The sequence below is a fragment of the Saccostrea echinata genome, unplaced genomic scaffold, assembly GCF_033153115.1.
Source record: "Saccostrea echinata isolate AGI-Se365-2 ecotype Australia unplaced genomic scaffold, CSIRO_AGI_Sech_v1 ptg000002l, whole genome shotgun sequence".
Classification (NCBI taxonomy): domain Eukaryota; kingdom Metazoa; phylum Mollusca; class Bivalvia; order Ostreida; family Ostreidae; genus Saccostrea; species Saccostrea echinata.
In genome coordinates this window covers 25,045,674-25,061,917 of record NW_026889751.1, presented here as the reverse complement: position 1 = coordinate 25,061,917, position 16,244 = coordinate 25,045,674, and the positions used below count along the sequence as shown (strand labels likewise).

Genomic DNA, 16,244 nt, shown 5'->3' with positions numbered 1-16,244 from the left:
AAAACTCGCTGTTTACATGTATTTATGCACTGTAAACTATACCTTTCTTTATAGCATTTCCATCGTGCACTTTCTCAACAACTCACAAATATCATTCAAAAAAAAACCCTGCATGTGGTATTTAAGTCTCACAACTGATTTGATACGAAAGAGCATGCTCAAAATACTACAGATTTTTAAACTGAGACAAGCTATGGACAAATAAGCTGATGTAATAAGGATTTCAACAACCACTTTTAAAGTCAGTATTATGCATTTTCTACGGTCGTTATAGTGACCATTGCAAATACAACCTTTCGTTGGGTCGTATTTTGTCTGACATGTCGTTTATCATTTGCTAGATCATTGCCTTTATTCTAAATTTGACCACGGAGTACTTCGTCTACCTGATTAATACATAGTGCTCACGGCGTGTGTGACCGGTCGACAGGGGATACTTACTCCTCCTAGTCATCTGATCCCACCTCCGATGTTTCAAGGGGTCCGTATGTTTGCTTTGTTCACAATTCGATTTGTTTCCTGGAATAATGAGATTGTTCAATGTTCGTTATCTTCACATTTTATATTTACTTGCATAACCATACAAAGTTTATCAAGAAGGACTTTACGAAACACAATTTAAAATTAGTATTTACTGGATCTGGCATTCACTTTGGGTAGAACATGTTTTAAGCAGTAAGGTATCAAAATCCTTTTCTAAGAAATGTTTAATAAAATTATTATTCGAAATTAGAATATAATATTCATATACTACCACCACCTACCAGTATATCGCCAACTGGCATGGTTTTAAATATCTCTGAAAAAGTTTCAATTAATACGTCAAATCAAAATTAATTTCGTTATTATATCAAGAAGTCAATGGCAGCTTAAAGCTACCCTATTATTCACGTCATCTAAAGATTCTGATAGGGTATTATGTACTTTGAGTTTAGACTTCACGTAACATAGTGTTGACATAATGTAAAGATATACTCACAGCACGTAATAGCATTGATATATTTTAAGCGCAATGAAATGGATTTTGACATATGTGTGATAGTATTGACATGTTCATATCACGTAATGGAATTTTCAATTTGACATCAAGTAGTAAGATATTGAGATAATGTTCTTGTTATAATACGCTGTAAGGAGGTGATGGGCTTCCATAAATTTTGTAGAAATTTTTTAGAATTCTACAAACTTAAAAAAAAATAGTAACAAAAGTAATAACTTTTATTTCGTCGATTTTATGGCAATTCCCATTTGGAACTGATTTTATTCTTCGAAAAGAATTCATGGCATATATAAATCGTTCATAAAATTGGTAAGGCGATAATCAAATAATCTTATACGAAATTCCTATATCTATATGGCATTTAAATGTCGAATGATTCGTGTTCGAATCGAAAACGCTTTTTGATTATTAAGTTTGTACTCTTGTAAATTGTGAATGTGAAACGGATTTGAATAATGGTTCTAAAAAATCAAATTTTTAAAAAGATCTTCTTGAAAAGATTTTTCACTGCATGCATCGTGTCCCTGGGCAACAGAGAATAAATATATATACAGTATACTTCTCAGCAATGCTATGTTATTTGAAATTTATTCTACGAACGGTAATAGTGCTTTAAGTAATCTTGTCCATTTTTTTTACCATTTGAGAATCTATTACTGTAATCCAACTTTTATTCCCGAGTTTCGCGACCTGCTTCCACTTGCGAATATTAATCTCTGCGAATCATTTATTTTGCTTTGTATCTGTAGAGATTGTTTCCTCAATCGCGAAAATTAATCGTGGCGGATTGATTTCGAACTGACAAATCGCGAATAAAATACGATTAATAGTTGGTTTACAGTATTTGAATCAGTAGATTTCAGTTGAATTTCATATGATTAATATACCATTTATCTTGTAGTAAAAAGCTTTATTGAAACCGGGTATTTTACGTTCCCTAAAGAGATAGATATACTAAAAGACAAGAAACTAATACAGTGTCATGCAAACCAGCACCTATGTTTGAAATTTGTTTATATGAAGGTACAAAATCACCCAGTCTGATAGTGCAATCGTTTTTTATTTGCGCATTACTTAATACTGGTGATTTCTGATGTTACACTTTGTATATAAGTATGTGTACATACACATGTGTACATATAGTGTATATAGTTAATTCCAAAAGATCCTTTTTGAAACATTGAACGTTCATTTGATCATTGGCTCCCAAGAAGAAGATATTATTTTCATGGACTAAGATCTACCTTTGAGATGTGCAGATCAGCGACTATGTAGGTGGAGTAACACAGCGAACGCACCCTTCACTTTAGCGGGCAGGCGGCTTTTTTACACACCAGCTGTAAAAAGTCACTCAGTTTGATTGATCGTCAAAGTTTCCATTCGCCAAAGAGCTAGGTTTACTTTACCCATAAAATGGTCCTGCCTATATACCAATTAACTGGCCAAGTCCCAATGTCCCATTTCAAACATTAACATAAAGTAGAGACTTATTGCTTTCATTTCCTAAATAAAATTCCTCTGAGAGTGCAGGTATTAAAAAACAGACTTTGTGAAATGGCAATGTTCTTAAAAATTGAAGAAAATAGGTGTATTAGTGTACCTTCAGCAAACAATTAAAATATGAGGCAACCTTTCGATCCAAAAATTAAATATGGATTATAATTTTCTGAAACATTTCTTTCATTATATAATTGAACATTTTGGATCAGAAGTTAGGCTGTATGCAAAATATTGAAAAACAGCTAAATACTGTTGCCATTTTTGAATAATTTTTCAGAATTTGAGAATAATAACTCAATTCATGACGTCATAATACAGGACTAGCAAGGAAATTACGTCATTTTAATAGACCAAGGGTCTAAGTAAAATATAATGTATATTGAACTAAAATTGAGCAGGGTTTTTTTTCTTCAGAAATTAACAGGGCCAAAAGGGTCATAAGTGAACCTTTTTCTTTCTAATACCAGAAAATCTTCAAACATTGACACTCCAATATAACCCCGTTTACTGTATGACTTAGTAACAGAGTTTATCACGTAAAATGAGAAAAAGTAGGACTATAAAATGATTTTAATAACAAAATGCAGTATATTTTAATTGTTAGCAATGCAATACGGTTATTGCTCCTGGAAATTGCACGTAGAAAAACCCTCCTCCATGTTTTAAGCGCATCATCTTAAGAAGCCGACTACCTCAATCCCGATCATTTTTGACAGAAACACATCACGTATGCAGCATTATAGCATGGTTTAAAGTACAATTGTCTGTGACTTTCTAGTTAGCAAAAGTCAATAAGATGCGTATCGTACAGTTTGAAAAACAACAGAAGTTCAAGAGAACGTATTAGTTTGGTGCGGGTTTATTTTTGCTCTATTTTATATTTGCTGCTTTTGTGTAAAAATAACATTATGAAATTAAATAGTCAGCGGAAGTTACTCAGGCAAAAGATAAAAATACGAAAGATAATAAAAACTACCTGATGATGCTTCCATATCAATATAACAAATGGCTTTGCTGTTCTTGAGCAGAAGATTTTTTCCTATATATTTCTTTGTAAAAATTTGATCCCCCACTGTGACCCCACCCTACCCCCTAGGGTCTTCATTTGAACAAATTTAAATCTACACTACCTGAGGACGCCTCCATATCAAAATGACTTATCATGGCTTTTATGTTCTTGAGAAAAAGAATTTTTCCTATATATTCCTATGTAAAACTTTGATCTCCCAATGTGGCCCCACCCTATGAGGTAGTGTAGATTCAAGTTTGTTCAAACCACGACCCCCAGGCAAGAACATTGAACAAACTTGAATCTACACTACCTAAGGATGCTTCCATATCAAAATGACTAATCATGGCTTTGCTGTTCTGAGAAGAAGATTTTAAAAGTTTTTTTCCCTATATATTACTATGCAAAACTCTGATCACCCATTTTGACCCCACCCTACCCCTGGGGGTCATGACTTGAACAAACTTGAATCTACACTACCTGAGGATGCTTCCAAATAAATATGACCTATCATGGCTTTGCTGTTCTTGAGAAGAAGAGATTTAAAAATTTTCCTATGTATTCCTGTGTAAAATTTTAATCGGCCATTGTGACCCCACTCTACCCCCGGGGGTCATGATTTGAACAAACTTAAATCTACACTACCTGAGGATGTTACCAGATAAGTTTCATCTTTCCTGGCCCAAGTGGTTCTTGAGAAGAAGATTTTTAAAAGATGCCATTAATTTTTTCACAAATTCCTAATCATCTCCCATTGAAAGAGGGCGTAGCCCTTCATTTGAACTAACTTAATTCTCTTTACCCAAGGATACTTTGTGGCAAGTTTGGTTGAAACTGGTCCAGTGGTTCTTGAGAAGAAATCGAAAATGTTAAAAGTTTACAGACAGACGGACAGACGGACAGACGGACGCCGGACAAAATGCGATCAGAAAAGCTCACTTGAGCTTTCAGCTCAGGTGAGCTAAAAACTAGGTTAAGGCATAAACTATACATCATACGGATCTATTTATCCAAATTTGTATTTGAATACACAATCAAATGCAATGAGGCGGTGTAACCATTCGCTACGTTGCCCCATAATATCTGATTGGTTTGAATTCCTTATTTTCATATGATTATATAAAACTGTTACAAATCTGTTTTTGACAATAAGTCGGAATATTTCTAAACTATTTATAGATTATATACTTCCTATATTGATAAGGAATAAAAGTTGTGTATCTTGATTGGCTAATCTTTAATTCATTTTCGTAAGAGCTTTAATTTGATCGTGAGATATTTCCAGAGACGAGCAAAGGAGTTGTTTGCAACAACATCAAATGTCGAGGTAATTTCCGAGGCATGCTGGATTGTGAATCACCCCACGATAAATCATCAGAAAAATTCCTATGACGCAAATGGCATTTAGAAAAGAAAGAGTTAACCCTATTTATTAACGATTCTTAATTAACTATTCATACTTTACCCTAAATAGATACAAATAATATCAAACAACGATTTCTCTAAACTTTCAGCGAGGCCTTACATGTATGACTTAGAAGATAACAATATTTTTACACATTTGAATTTGTAGGCAAAAATTTATTTAAAATGTATTTGAGGGTGATTTAACAAAAAACACTAGTCAATCTTTAAATGGTGAATAGACACTGATTTAATATTTAAAATCAAATATCTATTGACAAAGTTGTTCCGATGCCCTTCAAGAAACATATACTCTTACATTTAAGCTGTTGTTGTTCTGTTTCCTACAACACCAATAAGATAAACAGCTTACGCCTTAATAAAAGATTGATTGATTGTATCTTGTTTTACGTCCCATTCGAGAATTTTTCACTCATATAGAGACGTCACAATATCCAGGTGAAGAGCTTAAAATTTATACCTTTACTCGGCACTCAGGGCCATTGAGCAGTGAGGGTCCTTTATCGTGCCAACGCCCATCGTAACACGGGCCCTCGGTTTTTAAGGTCTCATTCGGAAGACCCGCAACTTTCACTGCAAAGTGCCGAGCGATTGGCGAAGGAATAGTTGCTACCTATTTTTTATCGACTTAAGTCAGTCGCGGCCGTGATTCGAACACACAACCTGCCGATCACGGAGCGAGCGCTCTATCGACTGAGCTACCGTGTCGGTCTAAATAAAAGAAGAAATTGACGTAATAAATGCAAGAAAGCCAGAACAGCGTCAGCACTGTGGGGAAATGGAGTGCTATATAAAGCTAGTTTACAAGAGCTGTCAAAAATTGACAGGGCGTCTCTGAGTTGGCTGGAGGAGAGGCCGATTAGCTGGTACAGAGTAGGAGGCTTTTTTCATTCCCAAAGAAGAGAAATCGGAAGAACTGAAACAATTAAGGACAATATCACTCCTGAACATAGAAGGAAGATACACCTTCCAATTTTAGCTAGGAAAATGTCCATTTACAATCTTGAAAATCAGTACATTGACATCGCTGTACGGCAGAAGGGAGGAGTGCCTGGAGTACCAGGATGCATTGAATACATAAGAATATTGACACAGATAATCCAAAGAGCCTAAAGGGAAACTGACAGTCTTCTGGTTTGACTTTGCGAATGCGTGTGGAACAGTACCCCACAAATTTGTTGAGTTGACACTTGAAAGCTATCATGTACCAGAAAAGACAGAGGCAATTTTGAAAAACTACTTTGACCTTAATTCTCCAGCTGAAATTTACAGTACAAGAGTTCACAACACCATGAAAATACTTAGAAGTTGGTATAGTCACAGGATGCACCATATCAGTTATCCTGTTCTCAGCAGCGATGAACATGATAATTAGACAGTGGAGAAGAAGAGGGTCATATACGTATGACGTCAGGAGTACAGCAACCATCTGGGAGAGTATTCATGGACGACATGATAATTGCAACAAAGACAGTCTGCAAGTCAAAGAAATCTGCAAGAGGATACCAACAGGTCGGTATGTACCGGGTGTCCCAATCGCATCATCACGGGTCTTTCTGTCAAGCTCGGAAAAACACTCGGATATATTTACATACCCGGATATTAAAATTTTATTAAAAATGGAGTCGATTCCTTTTTATTCAAGTTTTGGATAGACAGAGTTGAACATTCCTTCTGTAGTGTATTTTACATTCAATCTCTCTATATTTATTTCAATGTTTATGAAAGGTGTCGGGTTGTCAGGGACGCCTACCTAACACATTCGAGGTTGTTTTTCCGCTTGTCGGAAAGACCCGAGAAGTTGCTATTACCGCATGTCCTTGCGTGCGGAAAGACCCGGGAAGGTGTGATTGTGACACCCGGTACGTACCGACCTGTTGATATCCTCTTGCAGATTTCTTACAAAGGAATAATAAAAAGAAAGTAAGGAAGATTTGAAGGCAGGAATAACTATTTCCATCCTACGGTTTATCTGATTACTTTTACGAAACAACAATGGGTTTTAATTGATAAATACAAGTACATATGTTACGTCAAACATATTAATCATAAAAAATCAATAATTATTTAGCAAGTTTTATGATGTGACCATTGGGGTAGCGCAGATTCACCATCAAAAACCTTTACATAACTTTGATTCGCCTCTCCAAACTTCACAAGACACAGTCTAGACTGTGACGTCACATGACGTTGTATGTAGATGCATTTCTGCAACGGAGTATAAATAGGCCAAGTCCAGTTTTTTTTAACGAAGATATTGTAGAGTAGATGCAATTATTTTTTCTCTTTTGAGCTTTTTCTAAGAACTAAATCTTCACGATTAAATGTAGATGTGTAATATTCACCACTATCGCATGGATTCAATTTATCATTGAGTCAAATGCTGACTGACGTTTTTCATACTCATTGTTAGGCCATTATTTACACACTGTATTGTCGATGGATTTTTCCGTTATTTCCCGATCATGACAAGGAGCACACGGCGGGTGTGACCGGTCGGCAGGGGATGCTCACTCCTCCATTGCACCTGATCCCACCTCTGATGTTTTGGAGGTCCGTGTTTGCTCTGCTCCTATTTTGTATTGTTTATTGGACTTTTGAGCTTGAATACTGTTCGTTATCTCCATATATTTCATTCATATTCTATAATTTTTTATTTGTATTGTATAATTTTTCATTTGTATTGTATAATCTTTATTTGAATTGTATAATTTTCATTTTGTATTCTATATTTTCTATTTGCATTGTTTAATTTATTATTTGTATTTTTATAATTTCTTACAGACTCTAAGAGTTTATCCTTAGGGATATTAAACATATGTCATATGTGCAATCTTCAGATTCCCAGTTTTAGTATAAAACCAACAGTTCTTACAAAAATTTGAAGGAATGTAAAGTTTCTATTAGAGATATATTTAACGATTCCTTTTACGATCCCATATGTTCTTTTTCCAAATGTTCTGTGAAAAACTGTAAAACCTGTGATATTTTGATTACTTGCTCTTCGTTTTCTAGTAATCTCACTGGACAGAGCTTCTATACCAAAACTTTGGAAAATTTTAATTGCAAATCCCTTTGTACCCTTTGTGGGCTTATTTATGTCGGTGAAACCAAGGGTTCACTTAATAAAAGAATTTCGGTACATAAATTACAGATTAACAACGGGGCCAGCAGCTTGTATACAAGCATTTTAATTTATCTGATCATTCTATTTTGTTAATGAAAGTTGGAATTCTAGAAAAGATTTACCAACATACTAATAGCCCATCACTGAGTACACCTTTCCACAGACAACGAGAAGAATACTGGATAAGAAAACTAGGCAAGGCCTTTCAATATGGTAACAATGACAACGTCGATAGTGTTGGGAATCTTTCAAGCCCACGGTGTAGCAATGTGAATGCAATGGGACTTTTTAACAGTACAAAGAGATGTAAGCGTAGTCATGGACATCGGTCTTACTTATAATACACGATGTCTCCTTTAATTCACTACTACTTTACATGTATATAAGTAAACAATTAGACTTTCATCACATTCTCACTAAACTTTACTCTGTCCCTTTGAAAGTTATGAATATTCTATTTGTAAAAGTCCAGGAAATTCCAAATTTGGATTCCTCGACACCAGAATACAGGCTCGGATGTGTGGTTATGGATATTGCAAATCATAGGCTTTTTTAAACCGCCACGTTTTTTTTCTTTTTTACGGAAGAAAATACAGCTAAAACTACCCGGTTTTTTTCCTTAAACTTAAATATGCCAACAAAGGAATTGATGCGGTAAATATAAGTAATATTCTTAATCACAAAAGGGCTCAGTCTTGTATTCCACCATATTTTCAATTGAAGACTACACCCTGTATTTCCTATAAATATATATCGACTATTGCTTCCAAACTTTTTCATTACAAGAAATTAAATATTACAGAGCCTGGATATTGACCATCCTAAACATAATCCTCCATCGTGTTCATGTTCTTCTTCACCCTACAACTTTAGTCCTGCTGGACACATTATTACTGGTGACGTAAATATAGTTAATAATGAGGACCTTTTAATATTTATGAAATTATGATTCCAGTTGAAAGATCGGGGTTCCCTAAATTTTGGTCCTTTCAAAATAAGCAATTTTTAATATTCCCAGCAACCAAAATGAATTTGAATTGCCATATTTATATTGGATTCCGAAACTTCATACAAATCTTTACAAAGATACATAACAGGTTCCAGTAAATGTTCTACCAAGCCTCTTTCTTTACTCCTCACTAATATATTAACAACAGTTAAGGAGAAACTTCAAGAGTACTGTGTAACAATATATTCGAGAAGTGGTGTTAATCACATGTTGATACTTGAAAATTCCAAGGAACTTTTGGAAAAAATTTGAAATTACAAAATTTTTACCAAAATCAATAACATAAAAACTTACGACTTTTCAACTCTGTATACAACCACTCCCCATGATAGATTAAAGTCCAGGCTTTTTGACATCATTGACAGCTGCTTTTTTTAAATAAAAATGGAACTGGTAAATTTACTTACCTTGTCATTGGTCATTTGCAAAATTATTTTGTTAAAAAAATTCTGATTGTACACACAAGTATTCTGAAGTTGATATTAAAAAGATGCCTGAGTTTCTGATTGACAATATATATGTGATTTTTGGAGACCAGGTCTCCCAACAATCTGTTGGAATTCCCATGGGTACCAATTGTGTCCCGTTATTAACAGACCTATGTTTGTATTCATATGAAGCAGAATTTATTCAAAATCTTATACATGAGAAAAAAATCTCTTACTGTGGCCTTCAACTCGACATTTAGATATATCGACGACGTATTATCAATTAACAATAGTTAATTCATATGTCGACACGATATATCCCAGTGAGCTTGAAATAAAAGATATCACAGAGTCTGACATATCTGTTTCATAGTTGGATATTTTACTAAAAAGACGTTAATGTTAATGTTAATCTAACTACAAAGTTTATGATAAACGTGAGGACTTTAACTTTAACTTTTCCATCGTCAGCTTCCCTTACTTATGCAGCAATATATCCTCATCACCTGCATACTGGGTGTATATCTCTCAGTTGATTCAATACGCAAGAGCATACTCTACGTGTGAACAATTTCTAAAACGAGGCAAGTTATAGAATAAAAATAAAGATTTTACAATACAAATAAAAAAATTATACAATACAAATGGAAAATTATACAATACAAATAAAATTTATACAATGCAAATTGAAAAATATATAATACAAATGGAAAATTAAAGAAAATAAAAATTATACAACTTGAAATTATACAATATAAATGAAAAGTTATAAAATACAAATAAAAATTATACAAATACAATACAAATGGAAAATTTTACAATGCAAACGGAAAAGATCGAATATTGCGTCGTTTGACTTACCGTAAGTAGATGCAATTCTGTTTATTCGCCATTATTGCATGAAATCCTGGTAGCGAAGGAATTCTGGGAATATAGAGATTTTAGTTCGGATTTTCTCTGTTCTTATACGTTCTTATACGTAAATCTATTGAGCTCGCTTCGCGAGCGGTGCTCGCTATAAATGTAAACTATGCAATATTTATCACTTTCTAAATAATTATGTATGTAAAAATTTGCCCATTAATATGCAAACGATATACAAGTGTGTAGTTTTAATGTGCATACAAGTGTATAAATATTGGCGATACTCTTCATAATTAAGCCATGACTACAGCTTCAGTTATCCCCCAAAAGCATGAACCATAAAAATTACTGGTCATCATGAAATGATTAATTAACAAACTTAAACTGGTCAGAAGTTGAACGGTTTTCACGTGCTTATGAGTAAAAATTGATGTTTTATGACTGATGTATTACTTTCGCATCACTACAAATTACAGAACTGTGTGTCAGTTGATTTCCTATCATGCAGTTAACATATTTCTTTTTTTTTTTTAAATGAAACATAATAAAATATACGCTCAATCAATAAAATATTTTTCTGGGTTTCAAGTATACAGAGGTATTCGCCAGATTAATCTTTATCCATGATATGCAGTGATTTTCGTTATAAGATTTTATTATCATTATTAAAGGAAGCAATCTAGGTTGTAATTCAATTGAAAAGGGATTTTTAAGATTTACAATTTAAAATAATATTTTTTCATTGAAAATACAAAGAATGTTATCTTAACCTTACTGGACTTGTACCGATGAGAAAACTGCTACTGTAATAAGCAAATTAACTTGAAGTGTACATTTTTTTTTTCATTAAGAAGTTTAATTCTCATGTCAATCATGTTTTTTTATAATTGTAAGAATAACAGCATTAATTGGTCTTAGAGAAATTTTATAATGGGGACCACGTGAAATGATTAAACTGTTGATAAAGAACCACAATATACTTCCCCTTAAATAGAAATGGGGATCTTTTTTGCACAAAAAGATATACCAAAAAAATTACATAACTATACATGTACGTACAGTGCATTCTAAAAACAAAATTCTTAATAACTGTTTATTCAGAATAGTTTTTGATGTGATACGATATGCTGTGCGTTTTCTTTCTACTTCAAAATTTGCAAAATAGAAAATGTCTACTATGTGGGGCTCGGGTGATTTTTTTTTTAAATGTCTTTGAATGTAATTTTTACCCAAAATTTAAAAGTAAATCAATAAAGTAAACCGATTTTTTTTATCGAGCATATAACATATATGTATTTTTCATATTATAGGTCTTAGTTTTTTAAACTATACGAACGATATTTCATTTATTTGTTGACTATTTCTCAGAAAAGTTCCAAATATGAAATTAAAAAAATTATCTATTTCAGGTTTTTTGTCTATAAAAATTTGCTCCACAAAATATAGTCCCTTACAATCCCATAGATTTATGGATTGGAATTTTTATTTTTTAGATGTTAGAGACTCAAGAGCGCGTAAATGAATACCCCTTTCTTCAATTTCTAAAGCCATGACTAACGTGAATGAGTGACCCACATGTACCATAATCTACCAAGACTTCATCTTCTTAAATTTTGCGTTTTCGACATTTATTAAATGAATATTATGCACAGTGTGAGTGAAAATACAAGAACTTCATATTTTCCCCCAAAAATTTGCAAACTGTCAGCTCAAAACATTTACGTATATATTCCAGTTCAAGATAGACAACTCTTACTGGAAATCAACGATGCTCATTTTAATAGTGGTGGGTAGAGGTAATTTCAATACTTTTGGTATCTTTCTGTCACAGATAGTATAAATTCTTTGCATGCAAATCTTCTTTAAGCTCCTAACGTGTGTGACACTTTCTATGCAGTAACTTTTAATTTTACAGTACACCTCCGTTCTTTTATCTTGTTTTGGAGGAAACGGTTCCTTATCTTTTTCTATTTGGTCTATTATTTTCAAACTTTCTTGAATCGAAGCTGGTATCATTGCATTTATCATGATTTTAATATGTTCAACATCTGATGATCGAAGTAGACACTGATCCTCGCTATCAAGTTCAAAAAGTTTTCCAATTAGAACTGTTATGGGGAAATGATTGTCGATCTTCAGGTTTGGATCCGCCCCATTTTGTAAAAGAAGTTTGATCAGTTTGTCGTCTACACCGGTAAGGACGATAGTTCTGCTAAGAGCATGCAGGCTGTTACCTAATTGGTTAATAGAACTATCGATCTCTCCGACATAATTAGGATTACCTCTATGTTTTAGTAAAACTGCTCCACATTTGCTCATATACACCTTCAAATACCGATATCCCTGCATTTGAAGGGCATATTGTTCCACCGTTTGAAATAAGCAGTGTAAACCCGAAGAAAATCCACATCTACCAAACGCAGATCTAATTCTCATATCCTCAAAATCTTTTTCAAATTGAAGTTCATCAAAGTTTGGATCCGCGCCTGCATTGAGCAACAGAAGGGAACATGCAATAATATAGTTTGAAGAATTGTCAAAATCGTGACAAGCTGAATGAGAAAGTAGGCTATATAATGGGTAGGTGCGGAATGGAATTGATGCCCCAACATTGTGTCCATGTTTAATCAAAATAGTTGTGACGGCCAGTAAACGTTCATACCATTTTTTATCAAAAGATAAAGTATAGGAATATAGGACATGGAATAAGTTCATCCCTTCGAATAATGTCGATAGATCAGTTCTTAGTTGTAATAAAACGTCTAAACATTCTGGTCTTGCATTTTTTAAAGCGGCACCGACTGCACTTTTGATCTCTTCATCGGACGGGCGATCTGATAAAAGTGTACATAGGGCATACGGGGAATCAAGCTGACACGCCATTTCAATGTATGCTTCGTTGCCTTTAAATCTTTTTCCTTGTACAAATTTCCCATGAAAGTGGTCCAGTATAGTTTTTATGCACCCCACGTGTCCACTTTTTCCCGCCAAATCTAACGGCGTCTGTTTGGTTTCATTTGCCTCCCTGTCGTCTGTCTTGTTCTCTTTGTAACGATCCCCGGTCGACTTGTAATTGAAAACTGCTGGAACGTTGTCTAAAGGACGTTCCTGGAGCAACATGTTTAGAATCGTTTTATGCCCCAACCTTGCTGCTAAATGCATGTACGGAAACGACGAAGACTCGTGGGGTGGTTTAAATATACCCTTATGAAATAATAGACTCACTGCTTCCACATTGTTTGCGATGATAGCGTAGTGTAAAACATCCATTCCATTTTCTCCTTTGTACTGTTCAATAGTTTTCTTGTTAGCCTTTTCTATACACGCCTTTAATGCGGTTGTCTCGGAGTAAGTCTGTATCATATGAACTAAAGAGGACACTACGGACGACTCCATTTTGTTCTGAAAATGAGCGTCCTTGGTTTTGGTTCCCGTCCAATAATCAAAGAGAGGTAACTCTTTTTCAGGGCAACATAATACTATGATACAACATTTTGATATTGGTCTGTCTCTCAAAGGGAGGTCAGGGGGGTGAAACGGGGTGAAAAGAAGAAAAAAAAGGGTGGATCGAGGAGTAGAAGACTAGAAAGGGAAGGAGTTCAGTGACCCTCTCCGTAAATACTTAATGTCAAAAACATAGAATTATTCACTACAGTCACTGTGTATAAAGAGATCTATGCTTGAAAATTGAGCTAATTCTGCAACACATTTTTTTTTTTAATTCTAACAATCTCGTCAATATACCAACAAATTGAAAAAATATGTTTAAAACGTCAGCCAATTTTTCAACCATATCTCAACGTTCAATTAATGTAGCAAGCCGTAGGGACCAGGCAATAATTTTCACTAGGGTGGGACCGGTGCAAAAAAAAAAATAATTAATAAAGTCTTGGTCCCATATATTACAGAATAAAAAAAAGTATGTTCCATTTTGTGTGAAAAAGTCAAATTAATATTCTTACTTATATAACATGCATGACCTTATAATTAGCATCGGCCATCTAGGGGGGTGGGGTAAATGACCACTACTTATAGGTACAGACCAATCTGATTAAAATACAGATCTCTTCATAGCGCAAAGCGCAGAGAGCTATGAAGAGATCTGTATTTTAATCAGATTGCGTACAGACTCCATTCAGTTGAGGTAAAGTTGGTATTTTTCTTTTCAAAACTAAAAGTTTGGGAAATTTGAATGTGATTTTGGATTATGTGCAACTTGAAAATGTATTTTAAAAATCGGTTAAATGAAGAATATATGAGCCATATTTCATTTCTAACAATACAGGAAGATGAGGGATACCTCTGATGACTCTGGTACTATAGTCTTAAAAATCTAATTTGATTTATTTTAAACATATATCTACATTTGGAAATAATCAAGAATTCTTAATGCTACTGATTTAAGAAAAACAGAGTTTCTAATATTGTGCAGGGACTTGAATTGTTTTTCTTGTAATAGCATATACTTTCTATATCTATTTATGATTTATTGTAAGAAGACCTGAATTTCCATAAAAAAGCATCTATCATCGTGTCAAGGTCAGTCAAATCGATATTGGTGTGTTTTGTTAATTGACGGTGACCATTACTTTTTTCTTTTTTTTTTTCAATGAAGTATGGCAAATTTGCTATAAAGCCTACATTTTCTAAATCTAAAATAATATCATAGAGACAGTTGACAGCTTAGCACTCAAGATCAGGTCTAAATACATTGTTGAAAATAGGAGGAATCTGTGACTCGAGCGTTTATTTCAGGGTTATGAATTACTATTCATATATGACTACGAATTGTTCGCTCATTCAGTATAAAATACAGTGATATGAATATTCCAAAAATAGTATTATTTAGGTTTCATATAGTTAGGTATTTACATACATATTGTATTATGTACATATATAATTAATATGTTTTGAGTAATAATTTTTAGTTCGTACGGTTTTCTAGAAGAAAAATATGAAATTCCCATATATATTATTGTTGTTCAAAAACTGTTTGTCTCATCATTATGAATCCCCCCTCCCCCCCCCCCCCCCAAGTACTATAGTACTAGTGTCCAATCATGCTTTGCACCTGGAGATGAATATTGCCTGGTTCCTTAATTCAGCATTGATATAGCTGCAGGACTGTAGCGTTATAGTTTTGTATTTTAGTCTTGTAATGCAAATATTGTGCAATTTACGGCGCTTGTTGTTACTCGCTTGTTGTGAATTTGTTGTCGAATGGCATAAAATTCACAACAAGCGAGTTTAATTAATTATTGGTCTGCAGAGACGACTAGAAAGGATTAAGAGATGGATAAAATATACTTATTGGTTATAGAATATGTCTAAAATTAGGAAATGAAAGGTAGTTGCTTGACCAACGCTGGAAAGTTCCGAAATACATCCCCAAAGTGCGCAGAAAATCTTGCGCCGTAAATTGCACAATATTTGCATTACGGGAACTGTAGCATTATGGTCAAAGACTACTATAAAACTATAACGCTATGTACTAGTACAGTTCTGCAGCTAGCGTTGATACAGCTCAAAAACGTTGAATCAACATATGATTTGAACGTTCATTCAACTTCCATTTCCAACCAAAAATCAATGTTCATCATTAACGCTAGCGCTAGGGATATGACGTACTTTGAAACAACACAGATATGTATGATGGGTTGATTTAATATATATAGCTAGTCAATCTTTGGTTTGGCTTGTTCTTATTTATACTAAGTCTTCGATTTAAATAAATATACTCGGTTTCAAAGTCAACCCATAACTAAAGATGTAAAACATCATTCTTGGGACCACGTGGCATTGTTTATTGTCAAAAACCGGAAGCACGAGGTTTTGTTATTTCTCGTGCCAAGTCTCGCGTGCATTTTCCTAGCGATCGTATG

General features: G+C 33.9%; 2 protein-coding genes across 2 annotated transcripts in view; both read right to left on the bottom strand.

Moving 5' to 3' along the window:
• LOC133175534 (large ribosomal subunit protein eL36-like) overlaps positions 1–16,244 on the bottom strand; it is a 415,093-nt gene that overhangs the window by 392,304 nt on the left and 6,545 nt on the right. The gene's annotated exons all lie outside the window — the stretch shown is intronic.
• Positions 11,974–13,763, bottom strand: LOC133201924 (uncharacterized). The gene has a single exon (XM_061337716.1). It carries the CDS (start codon positions 13,756–13,758, stop codon positions 12,115–12,117), a length of 1,644 nt encoding a protein of 547 aa, XP_061193700.1. The 5' UTR covers positions 13,759–13,763; the 3' UTR covers positions 11,974–12,114.